General features: G+C 37.6%; 2 protein-coding genes across 13 annotated transcripts in view; one reads left to right on the top strand and one right to left on the bottom strand.

Moving 5' to 3' along the window:
• Positions 1-16256, top strand: part of LOC106062148 (ATP-binding cassette sub-family C member 4-like) — a 103472-nt gene extending 87216 nt beyond the window's left edge. For all 12 annotated transcript variants that reach the window (XM_056011971.1, XM_056011981.1, XM_056011979.1 and 9 more), the window contains 12 exons: positions 1056-1369; positions 1633-1712; positions 2489-2639; positions 3984-4214; positions 5229-5329; positions 6303-6500; positions 7620-7775; positions 8516-8605; positions 9668-9840; positions 10498-10603; positions 11591-11739; positions 12848-16256. In XM_056011971.1, coding sequence (XP_055867946.1) covers positions 1056-1369; positions 1633-1712; positions 2489-2639; positions 3984-4214; positions 5229-5329; positions 6303-6500; positions 7620-7775; positions 8516-8605; positions 9668-9840; positions 10498-10603; positions 11591-11739; positions 12848-13295 — 2197 coding nt within the window. In that variant the 3' untranslated portion in view covers positions 13296-16256. The remainder of the gene's footprint in view (positions 1-1055; positions 1370-1632; positions 1713-2488; positions 2640-3983; positions 4215-5228; positions 5330-6302; positions 6501-7619; positions 7776-8515; positions 8606-9667; positions 9841-10497; positions 10604-11590; positions 11740-12847) is intronic.
• The window catches only part of LOC106062147 (structural maintenance of chromosomes protein 4-like), a 36708-nt gene continuing 26520 nt past the window's right edge, over positions 16257-26444 (bottom strand). The window contains exons 19-28 of the mRNA XM_056011983.1: positions 26229-26355; positions 25543-25594; positions 25191-25328; positions 24402-24546; positions 23364-23537; positions 21877-22065; positions 21262-21384; positions 21020-21129; positions 19335-19518; positions 16257-17153 (exon numbers count right to left, since the gene is read on the bottom strand). Of these exons, the coding sequence (XP_055867958.1) occupies positions 16962-17153; positions 19335-19518; positions 21020-21129; positions 21262-21384; positions 21877-22065; positions 23364-23537; positions 24402-24546; positions 25191-25328; positions 25543-25594; positions 26229-26355 (1434 nt within the window). The 3' untranslated portion in view covers positions 16257-16961. The remainder of the gene's footprint in view (positions 17154-19334; positions 19519-21019; positions 21130-21261; positions 21385-21876; positions 22066-23363; positions 23538-24401; positions 24547-25190; positions 25329-25542; positions 25595-26228; positions 26356-26444) is intronic.

Here is a 26444-nt window from a genome sequence, read left to right as displayed (position 1 = left end):
TATAACAAATGAAAACTTCCATTGAACTAGAGTAACACCATTAGTAAAATCACTAAACTTGAAAACACTTCATGACTGAAGACTAAAAAATAAAGCTGCAATAATACATAAAATATTGAACTATCACAAAAAAAGACACACACAAATTATAGCTTTTATATAGCGCTACTTTCATGCTTATAGCATGCTCAGAGCGCTATGGTCCAATCTCATTTGTGGACCAGTAAACATAACTCTTCTCGAGTCGGATGTCGAACCTCAAGCCCCCTTCATAGGTAGCCTAGCCAGTCCAAGTTCAAGTGTACTTAGCCTCTCGACCACGCTTCCCACATACCTAATATAAACTCAGAAAGACACAATGATAAAGGCATATTTCTTGTTCCATATGCTAGAAAAGATTCATACAAGTTCTCCTTCTACTCTAGTGCTATTAGAGCATGGAATGGGTTGCCTGATTTAGCAAGAAAGACCAACAACTTGGCAGAGTTTAAGTCTCTAATTAACACGCATGACTAGGTTGACACATGGGTACACATATGACGTAATTATCTTCTCTTTTAAAGCTCTAAAGATATCAGTTTATTTTAAATGGACACAAGTCATTGACCACACAGCCACAGTCATGAGAGCCACATTTATGAGAGCCACATGGTTAACCAGGGTGTCAGGTGGCCAGCACAATGACCAACCGATAGCCGTATAAACTTTTGGGGTGAGGCGGTTGAGTGGTAGAGCTATTAGCTTCAGAACTGAGGGGCCTCAGGTTTAAATATTCTGAAGATGGGGATTTTGAACTTAAGGATTTGTAGGATGCCCTTGAGTCCATCATCTCTAATTGGTACCTGGCATTAGTTGGGGAAAGTAATGACCACATGCCTTGGTCATCAATCTTTAGCTTTAAAGACAGATTAACTTAACATCACCTGCACTCTAGATCACAAGGTGTTTGTCCTATGGAACCTTTGCTCTTTATAAATGGCTTAGACAATGTTAGGGTTAACTTTTCTCCTCTTTGAATATCCCAGAGTGTCTAAAATAGCCATCTGATTCAACAGGTCTAACCAGGAAGAAGTCAAGTATGCAGCGATTGAAAAGCATCGTCAGTTCCTGGAGATCAACAACCTGACAGACTCTTTCAACGTCAGCGACTTCAGCGGTAACTTCAGCAGCAACATTACCATTCCTTATGTGGACAGCCACTTTAACATTTACGTGTTCACTGGCATCATCCTGGCCGTCTTCCTGTTTGGCCTGGCCAGAGCTCTCCTGTTTTTCAAGATTGCGGTGGACGCCTCCCAGACCCTGCACAACATGATGTTTGCCAGAATTCTCAGATCTCCCATCTCATTCTTTGATTCCAACCCAGTTGGTAAGTTGGTTATAAGGAAGCCTTCATTGCCAGGTTGGCGCTTCTAAGCATCATACGATGTGGGTAAACTTTATTCTGTATCAATTTCAATATTTTAGTGACTAATTTTAAATGATTTAATAGTAAGTCTTTTTGTAAACTGACTTAACTGCTTAGGTATTGATTTTATATTTTTTTTAAAGGTGAGATATTACTTGAAATGCTGCAGGTTGAATCTGGAACAGATTTTCTAATCAAATGAAATATTGTTTAAAATTGTACAGGTCGAATCTTGAACAGATTTTCTAAAGATGTTGGTCACATGGATGATCTGCTGCCTGTCACATTCTTTGACTTTATACAAGTGAGTAGATGATATATATATATATAGCTCCTCCTTCATAGTCGAAGATGAGCACATTTCTCATTTCTGGCCGCATACGTGGCATGGGTAGGTTTGGTCAGTTGCAGATAGATTTGCTTCTTCTCTCAGCTTTTGTTGGTTTGGCGCTCTTTCACCCTGGCCACTCTTCTTGCTTCATATCTTAAGACTCCGAGACTCACAGCTTCACGCCATATGGAGCGATCGAGAGCTAGTGCTTCCCAGCTGTGAATGTCGATATTGCATCTTAAGAGTGCCTTTGTAGCGCTTGTATTGGCCTCCCTGGGAGCGCTTTCCTGCACACAGCTCCCCATACAGAAGTCGTTTGGCAAGGTGTTTGACTGGCATGCGGACTAAATGTCCCGCCCATCGAAGTTGGGACCTTTTTACTGTCGCATTGATACTGGTCATGTTGGACAGTCTTAAGATTTCTGTGTCTGGTATGTGGTCGGACCAACGCACCTTATGGATACTCCTTAGACAGCTTAGGTGGAAGGAGTTTAGCTTTTTGGTGTGACGGGAAGATAAGGTCCAGGACTCTGATGCATATAGGAGTGACAGGAGGACTACAGTAGATTAACTCTGAGCTGTCCGTTGTCTGTGTCTACCTACCCCATAGATCACAAAGTCTAAGAGGGATACTTAACTAATTGCTTTACTACTGTGTAATACATTTTATTTTTTCCTGTTGAGTTTGCCATGACAGAAAATTGACTTTAAAAAATACTAATAATACAACTTCTGTTTCTATCCTACAGTGTGCCTTGCTCATCCTTGGCATTGTTCTAGTGGCCGGTATTGTCAACCCCTATGTGTTCATCCCGACTGTTCCTCTTGCCATCTGTTTTGTCTTGGTCAGGAAGTACTACTTGCAGACGTCCAGGAGCATCAAACGTTTGGAAGGAACAAGTGAGTTCATTGCAATGGGAACAGTTGCAGAGCTGTAACCACATTATGGTTTTGTACATTTTGTTTATATTGATTTCATTGTTAGAGCAACAATTACAGGTGTTCCTTGAAAAAAAAAATATATTCTACACACATTTATGTGTCTGTAGTAGTGCATGTTAAACTCCTAAGTCTTTGGTTTTCCAGACTGAATAAAGCAACCTATTTCATGTTCTAATGACATTAGGGAAGAAAATGCACTTATATAGGGGTATAGTATTATTTTTTTCTGAAATAATTCAGTGGCATGAATTTATGCTTACACAAAAACAGTTCTTTCGAATCTAAATTCTGAGTCTGAATTTTAACAATAAAGCCAATAATTCTGTTATTTAAGAAAAGTTTTCTATTTCAAAGTGCTGTGTTAGTATTAGAGTTATGTAGATCCTTCTTAGCCCAAACAGAGTGTACTTTCTAACCCAACCAGGGAAATCAAGGCTTTATTATTTGTTCATTCAACTTGGTCCATGATTTTGTTTTTCAAACAAAACTGTCACTGTATGGACTAGGTTGTGTAGTCTAATACTCCTCTGTCTCTCTGAAGATTACAAGTTTGAGTTCTGGTCAAAGGAACACAGGGTTTTTACTCTTAATTAAAATAGGCTAACAACTGGCCAGCACATTGATCTACCGTCGATACTTTTCCTTAAGTAATGTTAGGTACCTATTTACAGTTGTGTGGGCTAAGTCTCAAAATGCCAGTCCTCACTTGGAATTGAACTCATGACACCATGGTTTGGAAGCTAAGGGCCTATTCCCACTCTAATAACTTTTAATTAGAGGCTTGGATTTAGGTCCCTGAGTTCAGCCAACTCCTATTTGATCCTGGGCCACCTTACCATAGCTGGAAAAAATTTAGATGATTGGTAATTTTTCCATATCACTCTCATTAATTGTTGATTTTATATTTGTTTTTATTACAATCTGCCCTGTAGACCTTTTTTTCACATGGGGAACTTTTATATTCTGAAATAAAATTTTATTACAATCAGCCCTGTACACCTTTTTTCCACATGGGGAACTTTTATATTCTGAGATAAAAAATTTATTACAATCAGCCCTGTACACCTTTTTTCCACATGGGGAACTTTTATATTCTGAAATAAAATTTGATTACTATCTGCCCTGTACACCTTTTTTCCACATGGGGAACTTTTATATTCTCAAATAGAATTTTATTACAATCTGCCCTGTAGACCTTATTTCCACATGGGGAACTTTTATATTCTGAAATAAAATTTTGACCTGACTGAAATGGTATTGTGTGAGGACATGTAATCTAATAATATTGATCCTTCTGTTCAGCTCGGAGTCCAGTGTTTTCCTACCTCAGTGCCACGCTCCAGGGCCTGCACACTATACGCTCCATGAACATGGAGCAGAAGTTTATGGAGGAATTTGATGCCTACCAAGATAAACATTCCGAGGCCTGGTTCCTTTTCCTGGCCACAAGCCGCTGGCTTGCCGTTCGACTAGACTGGCTATGTGCCCTGTTTGTTACAGCCGTCACAGTTTGCTCTGTTTTGGCAGCAGATAGTAAGGCTAAATATAATTTGATGATCTTTCTAACTTCACTCTAACATATTTTTAAAGAAATTATATAAATATTTAAAACAATATTTAAAATTGTTTATTTGATATAAATTTGCTAGATCTTTAATTCATTTGTTGCAAAAAAGGTTGTAAGTACATATATTTCACTTGTCCCAACTGAAGTTAAGTTGTCGTGTTAAGTTGTAATGATCCTAAGTAACGTAACTCAAAGATGGACTTGTATAAATAAACACTTTAGTGTAAGGCATGGGGTGAGATGGGTATGGGGAAATCTGTTCCTGATTTGGTTACCCTGGGCAATGCAGTTTATGTTCTTAACACTACTAATCAGTTTCACCACAATGAACTACTTTTAGCCTAACTCTCGAAACTTTTTATGTTCTTTAGAGAATTATTGTTTAAAAGTGTGTTGGCCTCCTTCAGTCGTAGAACGACTGGTTCATCTCATTTTAAAAGTATTTTACATTATATCCTTCAAGATCTCTTCCTAGGATTGCTTGTACACAATAGTGACTTTTGTTGGGTAATGGCTGTAAATGTTTAGCTAGTGTCTATAACTTGTATTAAATACTGTTGTATTAGATATTGTTGTATTAGATACTGTTGTATTAGATACTGTTGTATTAGATACTATTTCGAATATTCAATATTTATTTAGAATATTATTACATCCTAACTCAAGTATGGCGAAAGATAGGGCTCAAACACTGTACAACAAGGGGGTTCTAGTTCGAATTCCAATGTTGAATAGTAAATTTTAAGTCAGATTCGACTCTGAGTTGTGTTTCCTGATTCCTAAAGGTGTAACTAAAAATTTCTCCCAGACACCCCCTCCCTCCACATGTCCACAAGAGATTGGACCAGAGTGGACCAGCATGCTAGTGTGGAGGACACTCTATCCAAAAGCAACATATGTAGCTAAGGAAAGTAGAGTGCAAATGACCTAGTTGATCTGTAGGTGTTACATGTTTGTCTGCTTTTGTTTCTTGTGTCTAGCCATGAGTGCAGGTCTTGTTGGCCTGTCTATCACCTACACCATGACATTGATGGGCATGTTTCAGTGGGGAGTCCGGCAGAGTGCAGAAGTGGAAAATCAGGTGAGCACATCGACTGAGTTTGTTTTGTTTGTTTTTTTTTTGTTGTGACTGTTCACTTGTAAGTGTTGATTTCATTTTGGGGGGGGGGGGGGGGGGGGGGGGGGCTAGTTCGCTTTGTTCTGTGCTTTAGACATTTCTGATTTTTTTTGATGGGAGAACAATAATAAGGCTTTCTTCGAGTCCGAAGATTAATGAGCAATGCAATATTTCTCATGGCTACGCAGCCCCAGTTGTGACCTACATATTTTGCGACACACAGGGCAAGCATAACCATTGTCCGCCGGTGGTCGATTAATATTTCTTTTTGCCGTCTGCGTCTGTCCTTGGCAGCAGGTTTTTCCTTGGTCTCAACTATGTATCCGTGGCCCTTGTGAGTGAGAAAGACCTCGGTAAACAGGCAATGTCTGGAGCTCTTCACCCTTTGTCCTGTCTGAAGGCTCCACATTGTATTCGACCATTACTGGGTTGGGTCTTACTGGCTGTGTGGGATGCACTTTGGACAGTCATTCCTAAAAGAAAAATTATCTGGAACTTCTGTATAAATTAAACAAATGAGATTCTATAATGATAGTCTCCATATAATAGAATGTCTTTCAGATATAGCATTATGACCAGAAATAAAAAAAAAAATAAGATTCAGAATCTAGATCAATTTGAAGTTTAAAGTGTTGTTGTAGAATTGATTTATTATCAAGAAGAAAAAAAAAAGTTTCTTTCCTGCATTTAGTTAAAAGTAAAAGTATGGTGCAGACTAGAGAAGCTTTGATCGTCAACTTATACTTGTGTAAATAAATGTTCGTATTACTATTAGATTTGTCTTTACTGTTTGACAAAGGAGCTCCAAGAACTATTACCATAACTATAACGACCCTCATTTATAAAGAACTCGCATAACCACAACTAGCTTTTATTAGTAAAGGTGTGATTGGTTCTTGCACTAATCTGTCATCAATGTTTGCTTCTGACTCCACAGATGATTTCGGTTGAAAGAGTCTTGGAGTACTCTAGACTACCGGAGGAGGCAGCACTGGAGTCCAAGCCTGATACCAAACCACCTCCTGGCTGGCCGTACGAAGGACAGATTGTGGCCGATAAAGTGTGTCTGCGATACTCTCCCAGTGGACCACTTGTACTGAAAGACTTGACCTTTGTTATACATGGGAGAGAAAAGGTTTGGAAACTTTAGTATTTCTATCATTATTACATACAAGCATTACCCACCGGCTATGCCCGTTGATTTGTTCCATGCTATATATTGTTTATTATGCCATTGGGCAAACTCTATTTTTTTTCCTTACTTATATCTTGGACTGGGCGGTAATTTGAAGTATCACTTCTCCCACCCCAATCCTCCTCCTTTACAGAAAGTCTTATTTACACTCTCTGGCTATTCTTCTGTTTTTCATTATTTTGAATTGTTAAAATGTAAAAATCTATTTTTTTTCTTTTCAATCTTGTAACGAAAGGAGGGGGGGGGGGGATATTAACTATGTTTTTTCTAGGATGTTGTGTGAAACAAAAAGCCATTTTAGTCATTTTCTCAACATTTTTTTTTTACTTTATGGCTAGTACTAGATCTAAAATCTAATCTATAGATATAATTCTCAAAGTCACCCAACCATGTGGGCCAAGACCCACGCAGGCAGACTCTCTAAACCTCGATGAAAACGTCATGGAAAGATAACTTTTTTATTTCTGCAAGTCGGGCTAGAGTTACCCCACATAACTTTCACTGTGACAGAGAGCGCAGCTCAGAAAAAAAAAGAGGGCGGGGTGAGAACAAGTAATCTTTTCTGTATATGTATATATAATTCTCTGCGTTGTCCAATCACCCACCCCTTTGGACAACTGTGTCATTCAGGACGTGTTCAACCGTCACTAAATAGGGGTGTATGCTATGCAGCGGGTTGGCTCATTGCAGTTATTCTTGGCAGAGCTAGATCTTTTAAAAGAGTCTCCATGAGTGATGGGGGTTGGACCTGCAATGAAAATAAGAAATTCTTTAAATAGATTGACAAGAATTCAAAAAAGTTTGTTGAGCTTCATACAAATATAATTTTTTTATGTGGGTTGCTGTTGTGATTTCGATGGTAGATGTAGTCAGCTGTTCTATAAACTTACCATTAAGAGAAGATAAATCTATTTTTCTTCTGCTCTGTTACCGATATATGTATTCTTGATGACTTTAATATGGCTAGAGGGTTAATCTATGTAGCCTTGTGATGTATGGAGCCTTGTGATGTATGTAGCCTTGTGTTCTTGTATGATGGTTTTGAATCTGTCCCACCAGGTGGGCATTGTTGGCAGGACTGGGGCAGGGAAAAGTTCTTTGATCACAACATTGTTCAGGATGTCAGAACCAGAGGGGAAACTAGAGATTGATGGCATCAACATTCAGCAGATAGGGCTGCATGACCTCAGGAGTACAATCTCCATCATACCACAGGTAATTTTTTTTTTTTTTTTTTTTGGGGGGGGGGGGTGCTTTGATTTGTTTTGAATTTTTAAAATCTTGAGAATGGTCAGATCTCAGCTAGCGAAATCCGTCCCTTGTGTCACCTGAGAAAGCTGATCATGTCCTTCAAAACTATATTCTTTATAAATAGGCCCCAACAAGACACTGATCTCAAAACACCCCTATAGAAAGAAAACTATATGGAGCGCTGCCTGATTTGGAAACTCCTGCGTAGTTCATCTCATATATTGGTCTAGTCATCTCCAACATAATAATGAGAATGAGGAAGAAGAAGAAGGTCACAAATAATGAAACTTTTTAGAATGGCAGGAGAGGATTTTAGAAGACAGTAGGTCAGGCACCGGAATCCCTGGAGTGCCCACGTTTTTCAGCGTTCAGGAATATGTTTTCTTCTTATGTATGTCTGTAAAATGTTTGACATGTTTCGGATGTTCCTTCAGAGTTGAAGATAGTTTACTTCCTAGTCCAAACCTCCCGCAGGATGACGGGGGGATGGGAGCGGGCAGGGTTTGAACCGTCGATAAATCCGAACGACAGTCCAGCGCGCAAACCGCACGACCAGGCAGCCATCCTTGTCATTGGTTCTCAGTGAGGCTATCCATTTTTTTAAACAGCTTTTATTCATATTTTCTTCTAATTTTAGTCAATGTTTTTTTTGTTTAGATTTTGTTTTGTCCCTGTCTTCAGTTCAAATTGTTGTTCTGTTTCAGGACCCTGTCCTATTCACTGGCTCATTAAGGAAAAATCTGGATCCATTCCAACACCACAGTGATGAGCAGCTGTGGAAGTCTTTAGATGAAGTGAGTTCATTCTACTATCACATTGTGCCATTACTTTCTACCATCACATTGTGCCATTACTTTCTACCATCATATTGTGCCATTACTTTCTACCATCATATTGTGCCATTACATTCTACCATCATATTGTGGCATTACATTCTACCAACACATTACATCCTACTATAACATTGTGCCATTACATTCTACCATCATATTGTGCCATTACATTCTACCATCACATTACATTCTACCATTAACATTGTGCCATTACATTCTACCATCACATTACATTCTACCATTAACATTGTGCCATTACATTCTACCATCACATTACATTCTACCATTAACATTGTGCCATTAAATTCTACCATCACATGGTGCCATTACATTATACTATCAGATTGTGCCATTCCATTCTACCATCACATTCTTTGTTTAGAACAGGATGACATTGATGCATTAACAGAAGTGGTACTAATTAAATGTATGAAACATTAGTTGAAAGTTTTGAACCGTTAGCTCTCACACTAATGATGAACTAGTTAGTAGCTTACAATTAAAACCAAATTGCACTAATGTACCATTAGCTCCTACATTCTTTACAGTTCTTCTTCTTCTAGCCAGCTTTATTGCTGCTGAGCTGTGAGCTCTTTTGCAGACTGTGCCAAGGAAAATAATTAGTGTGCTGTTTTCTTCAGTTGTTCAGCACTGCCGTACAGAGTGTTGGTTATGTTGGGCTGTAGTGGAAGTAAGGTCTGCCTAAGGTGGATTAGGAAGTGGCATTCAAAGAGGATATGGTTTACGGTTTCATAAGGGTGGGCACAGTGTCTGCAAAGGGGGAGTTGTGTGGAGTTTATTTTGTTCAGATGGTAATTTAACAGAGGTGTGTGTCCTGTTCTTAGTTGGAAAATTGTAGATTCTTCTTTACAGGGGAGGAAGTTAATACTGTCCAGTCCACAAAGTTCACCATTGATGCACTAGTTTATCAAACTGAAGAACTCTTCAGTTCCTGGCTAATTAATTAATCTATTCCTTTCTAACAATGTTGTGTTTTATAGTTGACAATTTCTTTGTTTCCAGGTCAAGTTGAGAGAACAGATTAAAGATATACCCGAGGGTCTTGGGGCTGAGGTCTCAGAAGGGGGTGTGAATTTTAGTGTGGGCCAGCGCCAACTGATCTGTTTGGCTAGGGCCATACTAAGGAATAACAGAATCCTGCTGATTGATGAGGCCACAGCCAACGTTGATCCAATGTGAGTCTATCATTTAGTACATGTATTTGTTTTGTAACAAGTAACATTTACTATTTGTCATTGGAAACCTTGTTTTAACTAAGTAGTTGGAACAAACTTCTCTTTCCCTGATAGCAAAGATTTTGGGGCCCCAAATGGGCCAACCCATACTAACCACATGGAGCCCATTTGTGGTATAAACAATGTCTCAAAAGTAATAATATTCATTCTGAAGGAACATCCAAAACAAACAAAACATGTTGTTTAATGGCCCAGTGAGACCTGATTTTTAGAACAGTATTACTCCCCTTGGATTAGAATTAAAAACCTTTGCTTTATGTGTGGATACATTTAACCAGTAGTAAGATGACTTCAGATTTTAAAGAAGTTGACAAATCTTGTATGCCTATTAAACATAGATCTAAGTCTGTGTGTTAGTCCTGTTTGTTGTTACCAAAAAAAATTGAAATTTTGTACTTTTTTTCTATGTCTGAATGGCCCAATGTCACAGAAATATATTAATTTGTATCAGGTGCTACATATTAACACATTTGCTGCTTCAAGCTAAATTAGCAAGAGACTGGTTGTATGTTTAATTTGTTAAAAAGTCTCTTTTATAAACCCATTGATCTGTCCATCCTGTTCTTCATTAAACTCTTGTCCATTCTATGTTTTCAGCACTGATGAACTCATTCAACAGACCATACGCACAAAGTTCAGGGAATGCACAGTTCTGACGATAGCTCACAGGCTTCATACCATCATTGACTCGGACAGAGTCATGGTAAGATCAATCTTGTAGTTTTCTTTGTTTCTATTACATGATATTCTTAACTCTTTCACTGCGAATTATTTTGATCGAAACATTTTAGTTTTTCTAAACAAACAAAAATCTGCAGGGTTGTTAGAGTTACTAAAACTAATGTAACTTTTTATTTTATTATATAATTTAACATATTTGATTTTATTATAAAGAGAAACTAGGTCTTCACCAGCAGCGCTAGCAAATTTACTCACTAAGAGTAACCCCGCACTGTTAGAGTTAAAGAGATAACTGTGAGTGAGACATGCTTTGGAGTGTTGTCTGATAGTCTGAATTTTATCCCTTTCTTTCATCATCACTCTCCAGGAAGTTTGGCCTAGTATGTTGACTTGTAGCACCAAACTGCTAGTAGACAACTAAATGTTACCATTTTCATATTCTTGATCTAGAGTTTACTGTTTCTGGGGTCAGTGAGTCTATTGTATAGTTATAACAGTCTTTGTCATTACTTATCCCAACAATGTGGTCTAAAGACAGCATAGATGAGAGACAGGGTTACTGGTGCGATCAGACCCCATGATGACCTGCTAAGTATAGTAAAAAAAAATGTAACCTTAAAAATCTATGGCCATATTACAAGATTTTCGGGGCTCGCAAAGACCTTCCTTCAGGGAACAGTATCAGGAAAAAGAAGAAGAGGCAGACAAAGGGATGGGAGCACAATATAAAAGAATGGATGGGTCTACCATTGAAAGAGGTTCTAACTAAGGCAAAAGAAAGGGAGGAATGGAGAAAGATGGTCGAGCAGTCTTGCTTGGTGTCCGAAGGTAAAGTAATCCCAACAAACTGTTTGTCTGAGGTGGTTGGATCATACAAGTCCTGATCCTTCTGCTATTCAACAAGATTTAAGTCACTAAGTTTGTTTTGCGTTTTTTGTTAGGTTTAAACCTCAGACTGTTTTGAATGCTTAGTATGTACAAGCGCGCATGCCATTCTTTGTGTCCCCAGGTACTGGACAATGGATTTATTGTTGAGTTTGAGAAACCCTACAAACTGATGTCTCAAGGCCATGGGTTTTTCTACGAGATGGTGCAACAGCTGGGCAAGGCGGAGTTCGATCATCTCTTGGAACTGGCCAGAGAAGCTGATAAGAAAAAGTGGGTCACTTAGTCCTACATTTCTGTTATATGATAGATTGGTCATGAAAGCAAGTTTAATTATCTCCCCTTTTTTTTAATTTATAAGTGATGATACCCTGAGACTGTCATTGTGTGGCTGTGTGACATAAAACCACTAACAATCTGAGCTTGAGTTTATATCCTGAAGTCCAGGAATTTTAAATTTGGATTCAACCTGAGTTGAGTTTCCTGTCTGCCCAAATGACGCTTGGAAACTTTCTCCCAGATACCTCTTCCTCCCAGATACCACTTCCTCCCAGATATCTCTTCCTCCCAGATACCTCTTCCTCCCACATGCCCCTTCCTCCCAGATACCTCTTCCTCCCAGATACCACTTCCTCCCAGATATCTCTTCCTCCCACATGCCCCTTCCTCCCAGATACCTCTTCCTCCCAGATACCTCTTCCTCCCAGATACCACTTCCTCCCAGATACCTCTTCCTCCCAGATATCACTTGTTCCCAGATATCTCTTCCTCCCACATGCCCCTTCCTCCCAGATACCTCTTCTTCCCAGATACCCCTCCTCCCACATGTTCTCAACAGATATTGGACCTGAGTGCACTGAGCATGCTTTTTTTAATCATTTTTTCATGTAGGCCTATATCTAGTTTACCTTGAGGAATTTGTCCCTTTCTGCCTGTGAAACTGCTCAGGATCTTGTAGGATTGCATGAAAGTATAAGCTCATAATCTCAAGGAAGAAAGGTCCAGAATGTATTGAAGTGGAGGGTGGAGCCTGAAATCTGGACGCAGGTTTCAAAAACGGCTCTAAAGATTTTCCTTAAATTCAACAGTTGATGTATATTGCTGAGAAAAGAATAACTAGCTTGTTGGCCACAAATGTTTCAATGTATTTTAATCTAGCATTCTTTAGTTATTAAGATTTTTTTTTAAATCACTCTATAAGCTGTAAAGGAGGTATTGTCTTTTTGAAAAAGTATTAGAAACGTTTTTCTTTTCCATTTTGATCTGACCTTTCAACTTCTTTTTTTTTTTTTTTTTTTTTCAGCATCTGAAGTATCATCAGTAAGAATAATTTAATTTTTGAAGATATTTTTTAATTTCTGCTTTTTTTTTTCCAACACAGTGAGACCAAGCATATAACAGCTAATGGAGTTCCCGCCAAGTTATTCAAATCTCAGAACTCCACTCTTGACTCGCCCACCAACCTTGACACAAGCTATGACATTTCGGACCTGACCTATGAGATAACAGACATTGAAAACAGCCTCAAGATGATAGACGACGTCAGCGATGCTCCTGAGGTGGGGGCCAGGGCCAAGAAGGCCGATGCCGTCAGCACCAACAGCAGTTCTGTAACGCCACTCACTGCCACCTCTGCCAGCGACACGGAGCAGACGGCGCTGCTGACACCCACCTCACCGGAAGAGGAGGCCAGTTTGGCTGAGACTAAGGCCATGCTAAAAACTGAGCCCCATGATAGGACTAGTGATGATGAGAATGACGAGGGGGATGAGAGTCTAGTCTTAATCAAGTCAGCTAGAGGAAGCCATACAGACGTGACTGAAGCCTAAACAGTTTGTCAGGAACCAATGTGTTTTTATGGAAGAGTTTGATGTATGTGGTAAAACTAGAATCAACATTGTCTTGTATGGATTTACTATATATTTAAAATGATTCTTGTGCCTCTGATGTATGTATGAATTTGTTGGTTTTTTTTTTTTTAAGATATTTTTTATTGTAATGACAAAAAATTATATATATTTATATATACATTTTTTTGTTTTGTTTGTTGACAAGATGCAAAGAATTCTTATGAATGAATGGTTCCCTAAATCTTAATCCCGGTTTTGTTGGGTGAAATTATTTTTTTTAGCCTTTTAATTTATTTTCATTTTCTTAAAAAGCTTCTTAAAAACAAATTCTATTTTATTGAACATGGAAACAAAAAAGTAACTTAAAATGATAAGCCTTCTCAGATTTGATTCAAAGAATTTTTAACGAGTTTTGAAATCAGCTACACTAAGATCTACCACTCAATCTACTGTCTTGTGCGATTCTGAGTGATAAAAATTTAGTAATAATTTCTTAGCTTCTTGAGCAGAGAGGACATTCCATTTGAGTGTTACTTAGAAAACATTACATGATTGTTATTGTTATGGCAACGTCTATAATAATGTTATGTTAAGGTTGATGATATCATTGTACATTGCCCTCAGCAAAGAAACAAGAAATAAAACCTGTCTCATATTTGAGACATGATATTTGGTCCAATATATCTTGTTGAAGTTTCTGTTGATTGACATCCTCATATTTTGTTTTTAAATACCTTTAAAAAAGAAAAACAATCTGGCCAGATTTCACTGAGACCTGTGATGTGGCAGTGAGCTATTGGTTTAAACTGCTCACAGGTTGCAACATCACAGGTCAGTGCTCAGGCCTTCCATAGTGATTTGGTCTCGACAGATCAGAGAGAAATCAAAACTAACCAGTAACTATTGGGTTGGCGCAAGGCTTTCAACTCAAAGTGATAAAGAAATTTTTTTTTTTTTTGATAAATTGTAGCTGTGAAAACTGGCCAGTTGTTTCTCTGAGATGTGACACAATGTTGAATAACTAGTTTAGTGTCAGGATGTTTGTAGTGTAGTGCAAGTTATATTGTTGACAGTTGTCTGGGTGAAATAATTCTGGAGACATGTCAGGTATCATAGTATTCTAAAAGGATGAACGTTGATTTCAGCTTATTTGGCTACATCTCTTCCTAGACACAAGTGCCAGTGTCCAATTGCCTTTACTTTGAAAGATACCCATATCCCCCATGCTGTTTTACCTGTGACCAGAGGAATTTTTCAATGCTGGACCAAATGTTATTCAGTTAGACTTTATTGTTAAGTCTTACTTAGACCATCCAGCACATCCGGGTGGCTAGTTGTGTCCATAGAGATCTGTCTCCATTAATGCAACCTCTACCTACCAGCTAATCCCCACTGCCCTGAGATTCCCTCCATGAAGGTGTGGCGCCCTGTTTAATGACTATGTCCCTGTTTGCGTTATATCGGGCTAGGAACATTAAAATTTAAAAAAATGAACTTAGGTTTTAAGTATTGAACAACATAAGTGGATTTTGGTTCTAGAACCATTTCATTCCTGATCTAGTGAAGTGGGCAGTAGAAACAGATGTATATATTTATATTCTTTGCTACATGTACAATGTGTGAGGTGGTAAAATTCCATTGACATAGGGACCTCTTTTTTTTTCTTTTTTTCTTTTAAATGTTGACTACTCCAGCATTTCTCAACATTAATAATGTACAGGTCTGACAAGTATCTGTAAGGATAATAGAAAACATTAGGCTAGTACCACATAGGGTTAAGAAGCTGTTGCTTAAATAAGTGGATAGTCACAAAGCTCAGTTGGACAGTTTGTATTTATGAGAGTGATGTCTGACCATTCTTTGCCCTGACCAGCTATTTCTGATGAGAGATAACATAAACAATCAGCAAGTTGAATGTGATCTCCTATTCACTAATGCCAATCTTAAAAATAAGATCTATATGCCAAAGTATACATATATTTGATGACATAAGATACTGATTCTCCGCCAAAAACCTCTTTCTTAAATATTTCAATATTCTGATGCTTTTTTCTGGCAAAACCAAAGTAAAAATAAAAATGACATTGAATAGCATTTATTTAGATGATAAAAAACAATGATCTTAGTTCTTTCAACAGTATTTTTTCCTTGCAGTCGTCAGCTTAGTGATAGAATCAATCATGGCATATATTTAGACTTTTAACCCTAGATCTGCTGTTATGTCAGGGGATTGAACTTTGGTAGGTGAATTTGAGTTACCTGTACCAGTTCAAAAGTTAGCTTTTTGTGTGAAAAATGCAACATTTGAATTAAAGTCTTTCTACCAAGTTAACTGCATGTACTTGTATCATTTTTGTTTTAAATTTATACCTGTATTGATATATCTTTGTGGTTCTCTAGTACTTATGTGTGTTTACCATGAAGCTTGGATACTTAAAGTGTCTTAATGATTGCACAAAGTAGTCAGCAACTTCTAGAATGTTTCCTGTGTCAGGAGACCCAATGGATCATTTCTTGTAGTCACAAAGCTACATTCAATTCCCAGACGATGGCATAAGAACAGATGGCATTATTTCTGCCTTCCTTATACTTGGAGAATTTATTTTACAAATTCATTTACAAGCTTGTTCATTATATCCATGGACCAGTCTTATTGATTAGATATTAAAGATAACTCTTTTAAGTGACCAAACTTTCAATAGCTTCAAGTTGAGAAATTGTTAGCCCCAGATAGGTTTGGTTGTTGGTTTCCTCTTATATTTTTTGGTCATTGATTTTTCAACCTGACAATTAAGTTCAATCTTTTTGTCCTTCCTCTGTGATGTACTTACTCAACAGAATGCCATATTTCTCTTTTTGAATGTGATATGATTGTGTGTTGAATTTTGTGTTTTCACAGGATAAGTCATTAATTAATAAATACATTAATGAAACAAAGACTTTATACCGAGTTCATGTTTTATAACTGATACAATCTGTACAATAAACAAATACCAAGAAGTATGGTAAAACATGATACCACCAAATTGTTTTAGTTTTTCTAACATCCATCAAGGGCTCCAGCTGTAAGGCTTATAATAACTGTCAGGTCTCTTAACAAAACTTATGTGGGAAGCATGGTCAAGAGGCTAAGTGCACTTGAACTTGGCTACCTAGAAGGGGGCTCGAGGTTCGACACCCGACTCGGGCAGAGTTGTGTTTACTGAGCGCCAAAAGGCAGCTCGGAAAACCAACTCCTAGATACCCCCTCCCCCCCACTGGTCCACAAATGAGATTGGACCAAAAGCACTCTGAGCATGCTATATAAAAAAGCTATAATAATAATAATAATAACATCCATCAAGGGCTCCAGCTGTAAGGCTTATATTAACTGTCAGGTCTCTTAACACATTTCTGTCTGAAGGACTTTAAAATTGGTAGAAATAATATATAACTCTTTCACTTTGAAAATACTATGTAACATAAATATTCATTAAAAATTTCCCTCAAGCTGTACAGATTCAAACAGCTGCTAGACAGCCATGGTTTATTCCTTCAACTGTATCAAAGTAATGTACAAGAAACAAGAAAAAAAACAGTGAATTAATCATTATTGATGTCAACAGAATTAAAGTTATGTACAAGAAACAAGTTTAGAGCAGTAAATTAATAGTTATTGATGTCAACATTATGGATCTCCCGTATCCTATTACTGAAATCATCCAGAAGTTTGCTGGGGTTCAGGGTGACAGATTTAGTGCAGTTGTGCGTCTTGTAGATGCCTATCAGCCGGTCTGCCAACTCAAACATGTTGTTCCTCAGGGAGATGATGATAAACTGTGCATTTTTTGTGCGCTCCTGAGGAATGGAAGCGAAAATTAGAATTTTAAAGTAACATTCGTAACGTCGTGGCTGAGTGGTAAAGCGCTTGGCTATCGAATTGAAGTGGTCCTTGGTTTGAATCCTGGTGAAGACTGAGATTTTTTAATTTCAGGGCGCCTCTTGAGTTTCCCCAGCTCACCCGACATTAGTTGGGGAAAAAAAGTAAAGACAGTTGGTCATTGTGCACCTCCTTAATTGTGGGCCACAGAAAAAGATGATCTTTTACATCATCTGCCCCAAGAAAGAGGAAACTACAACCTCAGATATACCAAAACAAAAAGTGGGAGGTAACAATTAACAGAAATGATAGATTTACAACATCAAGAGGAAAAGTGGTAATGTCTTTGTATATACTACAATTAATTAAATAGTAACACTGCCTTTGTAATATATTGAAGAAAAAATAAATTAATTATGGTTTAGAGTAGTACAAAATCAACAAGTAAAAATAGACATTAAATTTGTAAAAATTATAATACAGTGTCTTTATATCAAAGAGAAAAAACTAATTTTTCTCAGGACTCGCAGACAGACATATATATTATATATATATATAAATATAAAATCTATTGCAATCAAAAGCTCCATAATGAAAAGATGTGGAAACTATCATTTGATTAACAAGTGACACCAGTTAAATGGCCTTAATGCATTTACTATTGAAAAAGACCTCAGTTAACATGCAACATCAGACCTGCCTACCATTACGCAAAATCTCCTAAAAATGACCGCCAGTACGCAAATACGCATTTAACCCGTTGCGTTACGCATTTCGTATGCTTTTTTTTTTCTCCTCTCTAGACTAGCTTACAAGCGGTCACGGAGGTCACGCTAAGCCCACCTGTGGGGAGAGGGGCGAAACGGAAAAGGTGGGGTGAACACAATGTGCCCAGATCTATACGTTGATTGGTACTTAATAGCAATTAGATATCTAGAAATGAAGAATGCGTGAGTGAGGGAGTGGCGGGCTGGTACCAGGTTGGTACCGTCAGTTAGCTGATAGGCCAACGTGACTTTTTTTTTTTTTTTTTGTAAGTTCATGAGTAGAAATTAATTATGTTGGTGCATTCCTGATTCTCGTATTCATTTGTATAGAAAAAAAATCAAAGAGCTATCGATTCAAAACACATTGAGTGACATTGTAGATATCTAGTCTAGATCTAGATCTGGATTCTAGATCTACAAAATCTAGATAACTTGTTATATAGGAATAGATCTAGTTCGAGTCTAGCTAGTCATTACGTTATGATTCTCTACATTAGTAGTCATTACCCTACAAACTAGTTATAGATCTAGATCTAGTTACTAGTATGATTTAGAATTTAGATTGACTAGATCTAGATCGATAACATCTACTACCATCTAGTCTAGATCTAGACTAGATTCTTAGTCTTAGTATAGAATAGATCAAATATGAAGGTAGGCCTACGAAAGTTTGGATCTAGCGGATCCACGGCATCGGTAACACTTTTGAGCCCAGATCTAGAGTAGATTATATTCATTATATAGACATAGATCCAGATCTAGTCTAGATATCATCTGATTCATCTCTATTGATCTAGATTTAGATTGTAGATCTAATCATGACATCTAATATATATATATATATATATATGACAAAATAGAGGATCACGTAAGTGTTACGCATTCTGGTGCCAAAATACGCATTTTGACCGTAAGTGTTACGCATTTGGACTTTTTTTGGTAGGCAGGTCTGCAACATGATATTGAGTTACAAGTTTTCTTCAAGTACAGTAGCTTCAAATTTATGCACAATATCACATCAGATTTGCTATTAGCAAAGGATAATTGTTTCTAAGTAAAAAAAAATAAATTTTAAGAGCCATTTATGGATCATTAGTCTGTCTGCCACTCCCCTGTCACCAATTCTCCCACTTGCAGTGGACGAAAAAATCTGAAAACTAAACCAGTTATTACCTGACTTGCATCTAGAACAACAAAGCCATTTTAACTTTTGAAACCGCAGCTGTTCCCAAAAACTTTTTTTTTTTGAAGATTTGAACCTAATTTCAAATCATCTGGTTGAGTTTACTGGAGTCGTACTGAGAAAGCTTGGTATCAACAATCCTATCATTGGTCACCAACAATCTGAACATTTTTTGGGGGGAAGAATGCAAATGGAATGAAGAAACTTACCTTAATGTAATTAGCTACTATGGAGACGTTCTTAAAGTCGAGGGCAGCGTCAATCTCGTCCATGACGTAGAAAGGTGTGGGCTTATAATGGTGCAGGGCAAAGACCAAGGCTAAGGAGGACAGAGTTTTCTCCCCTCCTGACAAGTTGGAAATATTCTTCCATGACTTGCTCGGTGGCCTCACGCTGTTGACAGGAAAAACAAAATGAAAGTCAAAACCTTGATACAAGTTTAAACATGTTTCCAGTTACACTTCAAGACCTAAGATTCACAGGGGCTGGCTTTATCTGCTTTGCCTAATGGAGTTAAACAAATGCTTATGGTGCACACTAGCGCAATGTTCAGCATGGAATATGAACAGATTGTTTAGACCAGTGATGGGACCTGCAGGCCATTTAAATTTCCGACACTCATGTCGTGGGCCACATGACCAAAAATGTAATAAAATGAAATTGACCCAAAACTATTTTGTAAGAAACACATGGATCTAGTACTTTCATTAATCAATATTTTAAGTTCTTCTTTTTATTATGCGTCGAAAAATGGCTTCGATTCCCTACTTAACACTTGAGCAGCATTGAAGCTAGCTTGACCACCGCCATATTGGTCTCATAATAACGTCTATATATTACTGTTTTTTTTTTAAATCAGCCACACATTCTTTTAGAAACAAATATGTCGGCTTATGATCATGTTCCATAAAAAGTATCTGTTCAATTTTCCTGGTACATTTTACATCAAAGTGTTAAATGGCTATGGCGCCAATACATCAGAGAACAATACAGGGCCCTAACATAGGTCAAAATATATTTGTCAATCTTTTTTGAAGGAGAGAGAAAGGGATGTTCTACACTTTGTGTCATTGTTTCAGTGGGCCAGATGTGGCCATCAGGCAGTATTTTGTACATCACTGGTTTAGACCAACAGTTTAATAAGGTGATTTGTAGTCACCAAATCCTGTAACTTTTTATCAGGAATCCAAATATCCTCTTTTGAATAAAAAAAAAGACAACAACTAATGGACATTATTCTGATCAGAATGGAAGGTTGTGCTGAAGCAGGCTGGAGACCTCCATGGGCTGTAGCAACAGTGAGATGGATGGAAATGACATAATTCCATAACATCTTATCTTATATAATACAGACGTTACTTCAAAAAATAAGATTATCTCCTACACTTCATGCATCTAGTTACGCATGTTAACCAATGACTTAAATTCTGCCAAGTCACTGGTTCTGTCCCAAGTAAAACTTACATTGCTTTAAGCAGGACCTACTTATCAATTCGACCACAGCAAACATAATGAAAATCCCTTATGTTCCAACTTCATGGGACCAAACGGACAGGAATTTAATTCTACTAACTATAATAACCTTTTATAGTCATAAAGTCTATGTTTTTATAAGACTATAGAGACCTCATGAATACAACTAAAAGTTGTGAATTTAGACTTACTCTAAAAACACATAAGTTTTGAATATAGACTTACTCTAGAAACATACAAGTTTTGAATATAGACTTACTCTAGAAAATGTGATGCACAACCTTCATCATATCCAGCCTTCTATAAAAACTTTTATCTACAGGGCCTAAAAAAAACTTCAGGGGTTCGGTACTGGTTTATTGGCTGAAAAAGGTTTGACATTACTGGTTCAGCCCATAGCCAAATGAAAGATATACATTACCTGAAGACAATGCCCTCTGAAAAGGGGTCTAGGGAGTCCACCAGCTCGAGCTCTGCGTCACCGCCCAGTGTTATCATCTGATACATCTCCTTAAGTTTATATGTAATCACCTGCGGAAAACAAACTTTCCATATATTACCAAGAACACGTTTTGATCTGTATTTAAAACTTTGCATACAATGAACAAGCGATAAATCTATGATATAAGATTTCACTTAGGCATTGGAAACTGAGACCCTTACCTGAAATCCAGCCATGAATTCCTCCAGTCTCTGTTTACGAAGGTTGTCATGATTTCTTCTCTGCTCGTCCCGGAAGTTTGTAATCTGGTCGAGTTCTCCGACCCTTTGGAGGTACAGCTCTTCCTAATCAATGCAAACCGAAAGTATGTGAGTGTGTCACAACAAGCAAGTGTGTGTGTGTGTGTCCCAGAATAGTTCCTTTTAATACTTTTGTGAAAGTCAGTTCTAACACCAATGAAAAAATAATCCATACTGAAACAGCATTAGTAAACAGAAGTGTATTTCCCAAATACTAAGCAAAGAGTAAAGTCCTCCTTAAAGACCTTGTTATCCTACAAGGGCAGAAAATGTAAACCTCATCTGTTTCTATAGCTAATGGTTAGCAAGGGTGTCATGTGGCCAGCACAATGACCGACCTCTTTTACCTATTCCCCAACAGTTTTTTATTTCCATCTGAAGGTAACATTAATTTTTTTTTTAAATGTAAAGACAGAAAAGGTTGAACAATTAGTATAAATTATCCTGCATTTATTAGATTGGATAGAAGTTTTCTGAGATTTTACCTGCACCACATGAATTTCCACACATCAAATCCAACTACAATTAAAAACACACCTTTTTCCTATATTCAGCAATGGCAGCCATGTTTGGCTTCATGGAAGATAGCTTCTCCTCCTGTACGGTGATACCCATCTGCACTTCCTGTCTGTTTAACCTCTGTAGCTCCTCCTCACTTAGTGTCGGCAACGTCAGCCCTGCCCGTTCCTCCTCAAGACTAGTGGGCGTTAATTTTAACAAACTCATCTGCAAGATCAAAGACATGCATTTTATATGTTGGCTGGTGTTTAACATACAAGTTGCTCTTGTCTAAGGAAATAATTATGTATAGAACAGTGTTTCCCAAACTCTGTCCTTAATGAAACACTTTGCATATTCTCAGAAATTATTGGAACACTTTGCTAATTTTTTGAAGAGAGGTTAATTCATGGGTGCCCTAATACTTAAGTATTCCAGTTGTTTGTAGAACACCTATTCAGGCCTTGAGGAAGGAACACAGTTTTGTGAAACACTGGTATAGAAACCAACAGTTAGGAGAAAATAGCAAGCACAAAATAGGTCAAGCATGAAGTAAGGGTCCTGCATCACATACCAGAAGTAGGAAGAAGGATGAGGTGTCAGGTTATTACAATGAGGTGTCCGGTTATTGCAACTGCCCAATATATGACCATGGATGTGTATCAAGAATTTGGCTCTTAGGTCACAAGAGTTGCAAAGGGAAAAAAATATCTCCTATGGGACAAAATGCATATAATAATAATAATAATATGGCTTGTTTTTGAGTCCAAATATTAATGAGCAATGCAGTACTTCCCAAGGCTGTGCAGCCCTAGCAGCGACCTACAAATTTAACCACATCCAGCGCAGGCAAATAACGAATATGATAACGAAGCAGTAACCAGAGTAGTAACAATAATCTTTTTCACATGTATTACCTGCCCCTACATAACCTAAGTAGTAAAAAAAAATATATCGATATTTAAGAAGACAGACAGTCAACACTGCCAGAATCTTTGTACAGCGTGATTAGGTACTCATGAAACATTACCATTTCAACCAATATAGTAATTGGAGATAATCCACTTGAAAATACTTTTGACCAGGCTAAGGCCACATGTACAAGTGTAAAACTTAAGTCACCAGATATAAATGACCAGAATTTACAAAAATTCTAAAATACAAATAAACTTGTAATGATACTAGTTAATAAAATCCAAATTTTGATAATAACAAGACAAAAACATAAGTGTGTACTATTAATAAACCCTGGGAGGACATCAACAAAGGAATGTAACTCTTTCATATATAACCAGAAACAAAACATTATCTCATCATATATGTAGCTGACAGAATGGAATCAATTTTTTTCCCATTCTTAAATACAGTCTTTTCCCAACCAACATGGGCAGGCCATTGTTTTGTTTTAAAAAAAGACAATTACAAACTATATTATGGCTAATAGAAAACTTTTTGGCTGTCCAATACAGACTGAATAGTTGAGCCAGCTGACTGACTGGATATTGTGAGTCAAAACTTCCACTCACCTCTTTCCTCCAATGTTTGATTTTACTCTTGTTTTCTTTAAGAAGTGTTTCGTACTTCTCCAGCTCATGTTGAAAGTCCACTCCATCCTTGGCCAAGTCCGACTCGTGCTCCTCTAACTCTTCCACCTCCTTTTTCATAGCTCCCAGTGTTCCCTCTTTCTCTTTCACGTCCGCCTTTAGGAGGAAAAAAAACAACATTTCATTAACCAACTTGCACCCTGCACAGTGAAAGTAAACAAGCTCACATATGATATCACAGACTGCAAAACAAATTAGCAGAACTACAAAAGGCGGAAAAAAAAAAAGGGGGGGGTGTGGGGGCTGATTGGTTAAGCACTTGGCTGGTGTCCTGGGTCGAATCTGGGTGAAGACTGGGATTTAGAATTTCAGGATTTTTAATGAAAACCTGATTTTAATTGGGGAAAGTTTGTTAACAGTTGACCAAAGAAACAGACTGATGTTAACATTATCTGCCCTATAGATCGCAAGGTCTGAAAGAGGAACTTCAGTTTTGGAGTAGTGGTGGCTGAGTGGTAAAGCCCTTGGCTTCCAAACCGGAGTACCAGGTTTGAATCCTGGTGAAGACTGGGATTTTTACTTTCTGGATCTTTAGGACAGTTTAGTCCAGTCCACCTAATATGGGTAAATGACATTAGTTGGAGCAAAGTAAAGGCGGTTGGTTGTTGCGCTAGCCACATGACACCCTCGTTAACTGTGGTACCTAGAAATAGATGGCTTTTACATCATCGCCCCCATAGATCACAAGGTCTGAAAGGGGAACTTTACTTACACAATGTGAAGCTGAAATGCAAGGCTTGAGTAGAAATGTCTAAGACTTCAAATTTTACCTTGAATAATGAAAGACTACTGTACATCATGCAACGTTCAATGTTTAAAAAAAATTTCCTAGAGCTAAATAGTTGTGCTAACTATCAAATCAGTGTCTTTTAAAAAGAAGGTTCATTTAGAAAGATATGATGCAATAAAGTGTTAACTAAAGGGCCATAACTTTTTAATTTTTTTTTTCAGGATACTTACTTGAGCTTTCTCATAGAGCTGAAGTAGATTGGTGCCCTCCCCTTCATTGTCTTTCAGCTGTTGGGTTAGAGTCACAATCAACTGCAGAGTTTCCTCAATTTCATCTTTGAGGGAGGCAACCTTTTCTTGGACTCGTTTTAAATTTCTAGGCAAGAAGACAAACTCTGTTTATTCATTTATACTATATATTTTTGTTATTATTAATTAGTCACTAAAATCAATACAAAATGTATCTGACAGATGAGAGTAAAGAAACAAAGAAAAAAAAAAACAAGGAAAAAGTCATTATGTTCTGATCTTTTAAGGGAGGAGGTGCGATGGCTGAGCGGTAAAGCGCTTGGATTCCGAACTGGTGGTCCCAGCTCCAAACCCCGGTGAAGACTGGGAGTTTTTACTTTCGGGATCTTTAGGGCGCCTCTGAGTCCACCCAGCTCTAATGGGTACCTGACATTCGTTGGGGAAAAGTAGAGGCGGTTGATCGTTGTGCTGGCCACATGACACCATAAGCCACACAAACAGATGACGTTAACACCATCTGCCCTATAGACCACAAGGTCTGAAAATGGGAACTTTATGTAAGGGAACGTTTTTATTTCAACCAGAAGATATGAATTTTTAAAAAAGGAAAGTTCACAAGGCATAAAACAGAGGAATTGAGAAAGATGGTCAACAGATCTTGTGTGTTGCCCCAACAGTTCAAGAGCCTAAGGGATAGATGAAAGTCTAGAGATTGTCTTTAGCAAGAAAAGTAGAGCTAAGCCTAATTGTCTTAATCATTTGCCAACATACCTTTCTGACGTTTTAACTCCAACTGTGTTCTTTGTTATCTGACCAACAATTTTGTCAATGTCATTCTTTATGGCTTTTAGTCGAGTCTGGACAGCACTAAGTTTAGCACCACCGATGTCGAGGATCTGGTTGTGAAGCCTGAAGTCAAAACAAGAAAAATATTTTAGAAAATAGATTAGCTTTGTTTTTAAGGGGAAGAGTTCTGCATTTACAACTAGAGCTCTCCCTGTACAATCCTAGAATCAAGAATGATAAATCTTCAACCACTACTGGGTTAAAAATTGAGACTCCCTGTCCTCTGGTACATTTCTTTACCCTCCCCCCATGAAAACATTTGATTGAACAGACTTACTCTTTTATCTCCTCCTCCAGAACATGCGCTGTGTTGGCAACTTTTTCATAGTCTGAAAGAAGAAACAGAAACTTTACCACTACTGGATAGAAAAACTTATTCAAACCAAATCTACTAACAGTAACCTTGTGATTTGAAGAATATGTAATATGAAAGACTTCTTATATCCAGAAAGATTTTCATTTTCTAAATTGTTTTTAATGGTTTCATGATTTAAACTGCTTACAGAGCTTGGCAAGTTTCATGTTAGCTACAATTTCAACAGAAGAACCGATGCAGTGAGAGAGTATTGAGACACTGTGACACAGAACCACAATATACTCCCTTAACAGAATGCTCCCTTTCAAGATTTCAGTGCACCAGGGAGTGTTAAAAAAAATATAGTTAAAAAAAAATAAAGACAAAAAAATGTATGTCAAAAATGCATCAGAAATGTATGCTGGTTGGGGGGGTGGGGGGGTGGAAGGGGGGAATTCAGCACACAAGAGGTGAGGAACTCATAACCTATAGACACAATCATCAAATTAATTTTTGAAACAAAGTTTCAGCTGCCTGGACCTTAAGATGAAGTCAATAATATTACTTTAAAAGCCCCAAAACTTTTTTTTTAAATTGCCCACTTTAATAAACAAAATTATTTTTTTTAATCCTAACTTTAACTGCAATTGTCAAACAAGGGGCATTACCTTTCCTACACCTGTCTACCACTGCTTGCAGACTGTTCAGCTTGTTTTGATCTACCACAATAGAACTCATCAAAGTTTCTTGTTCTTTCTGCTGCTTCCTCAGGGCAGAAATTTGTTCTTTCAGACCCTACAAGGACAAAGACACACACACAAAATATAAATACTTTTTAAAGAAACGCTTAATTAAAGCCATTTTCTCTTAATGCTACAAGATTT

The sequence above is a fragment of the Biomphalaria glabrata genome, chromosome 15, assembly GCF_947242115.1.
Source record: "Biomphalaria glabrata chromosome 15, xgBioGlab47.1, whole genome shotgun sequence".
Classification (NCBI taxonomy): Eukaryota; Metazoa; Mollusca; class Gastropoda; family Planorbidae; genus Biomphalaria; species Biomphalaria glabrata.
Note: the sequence above shows the minus strand (reverse complement) of the source record. Positions and strands in the feature narration are given on the sequence as shown.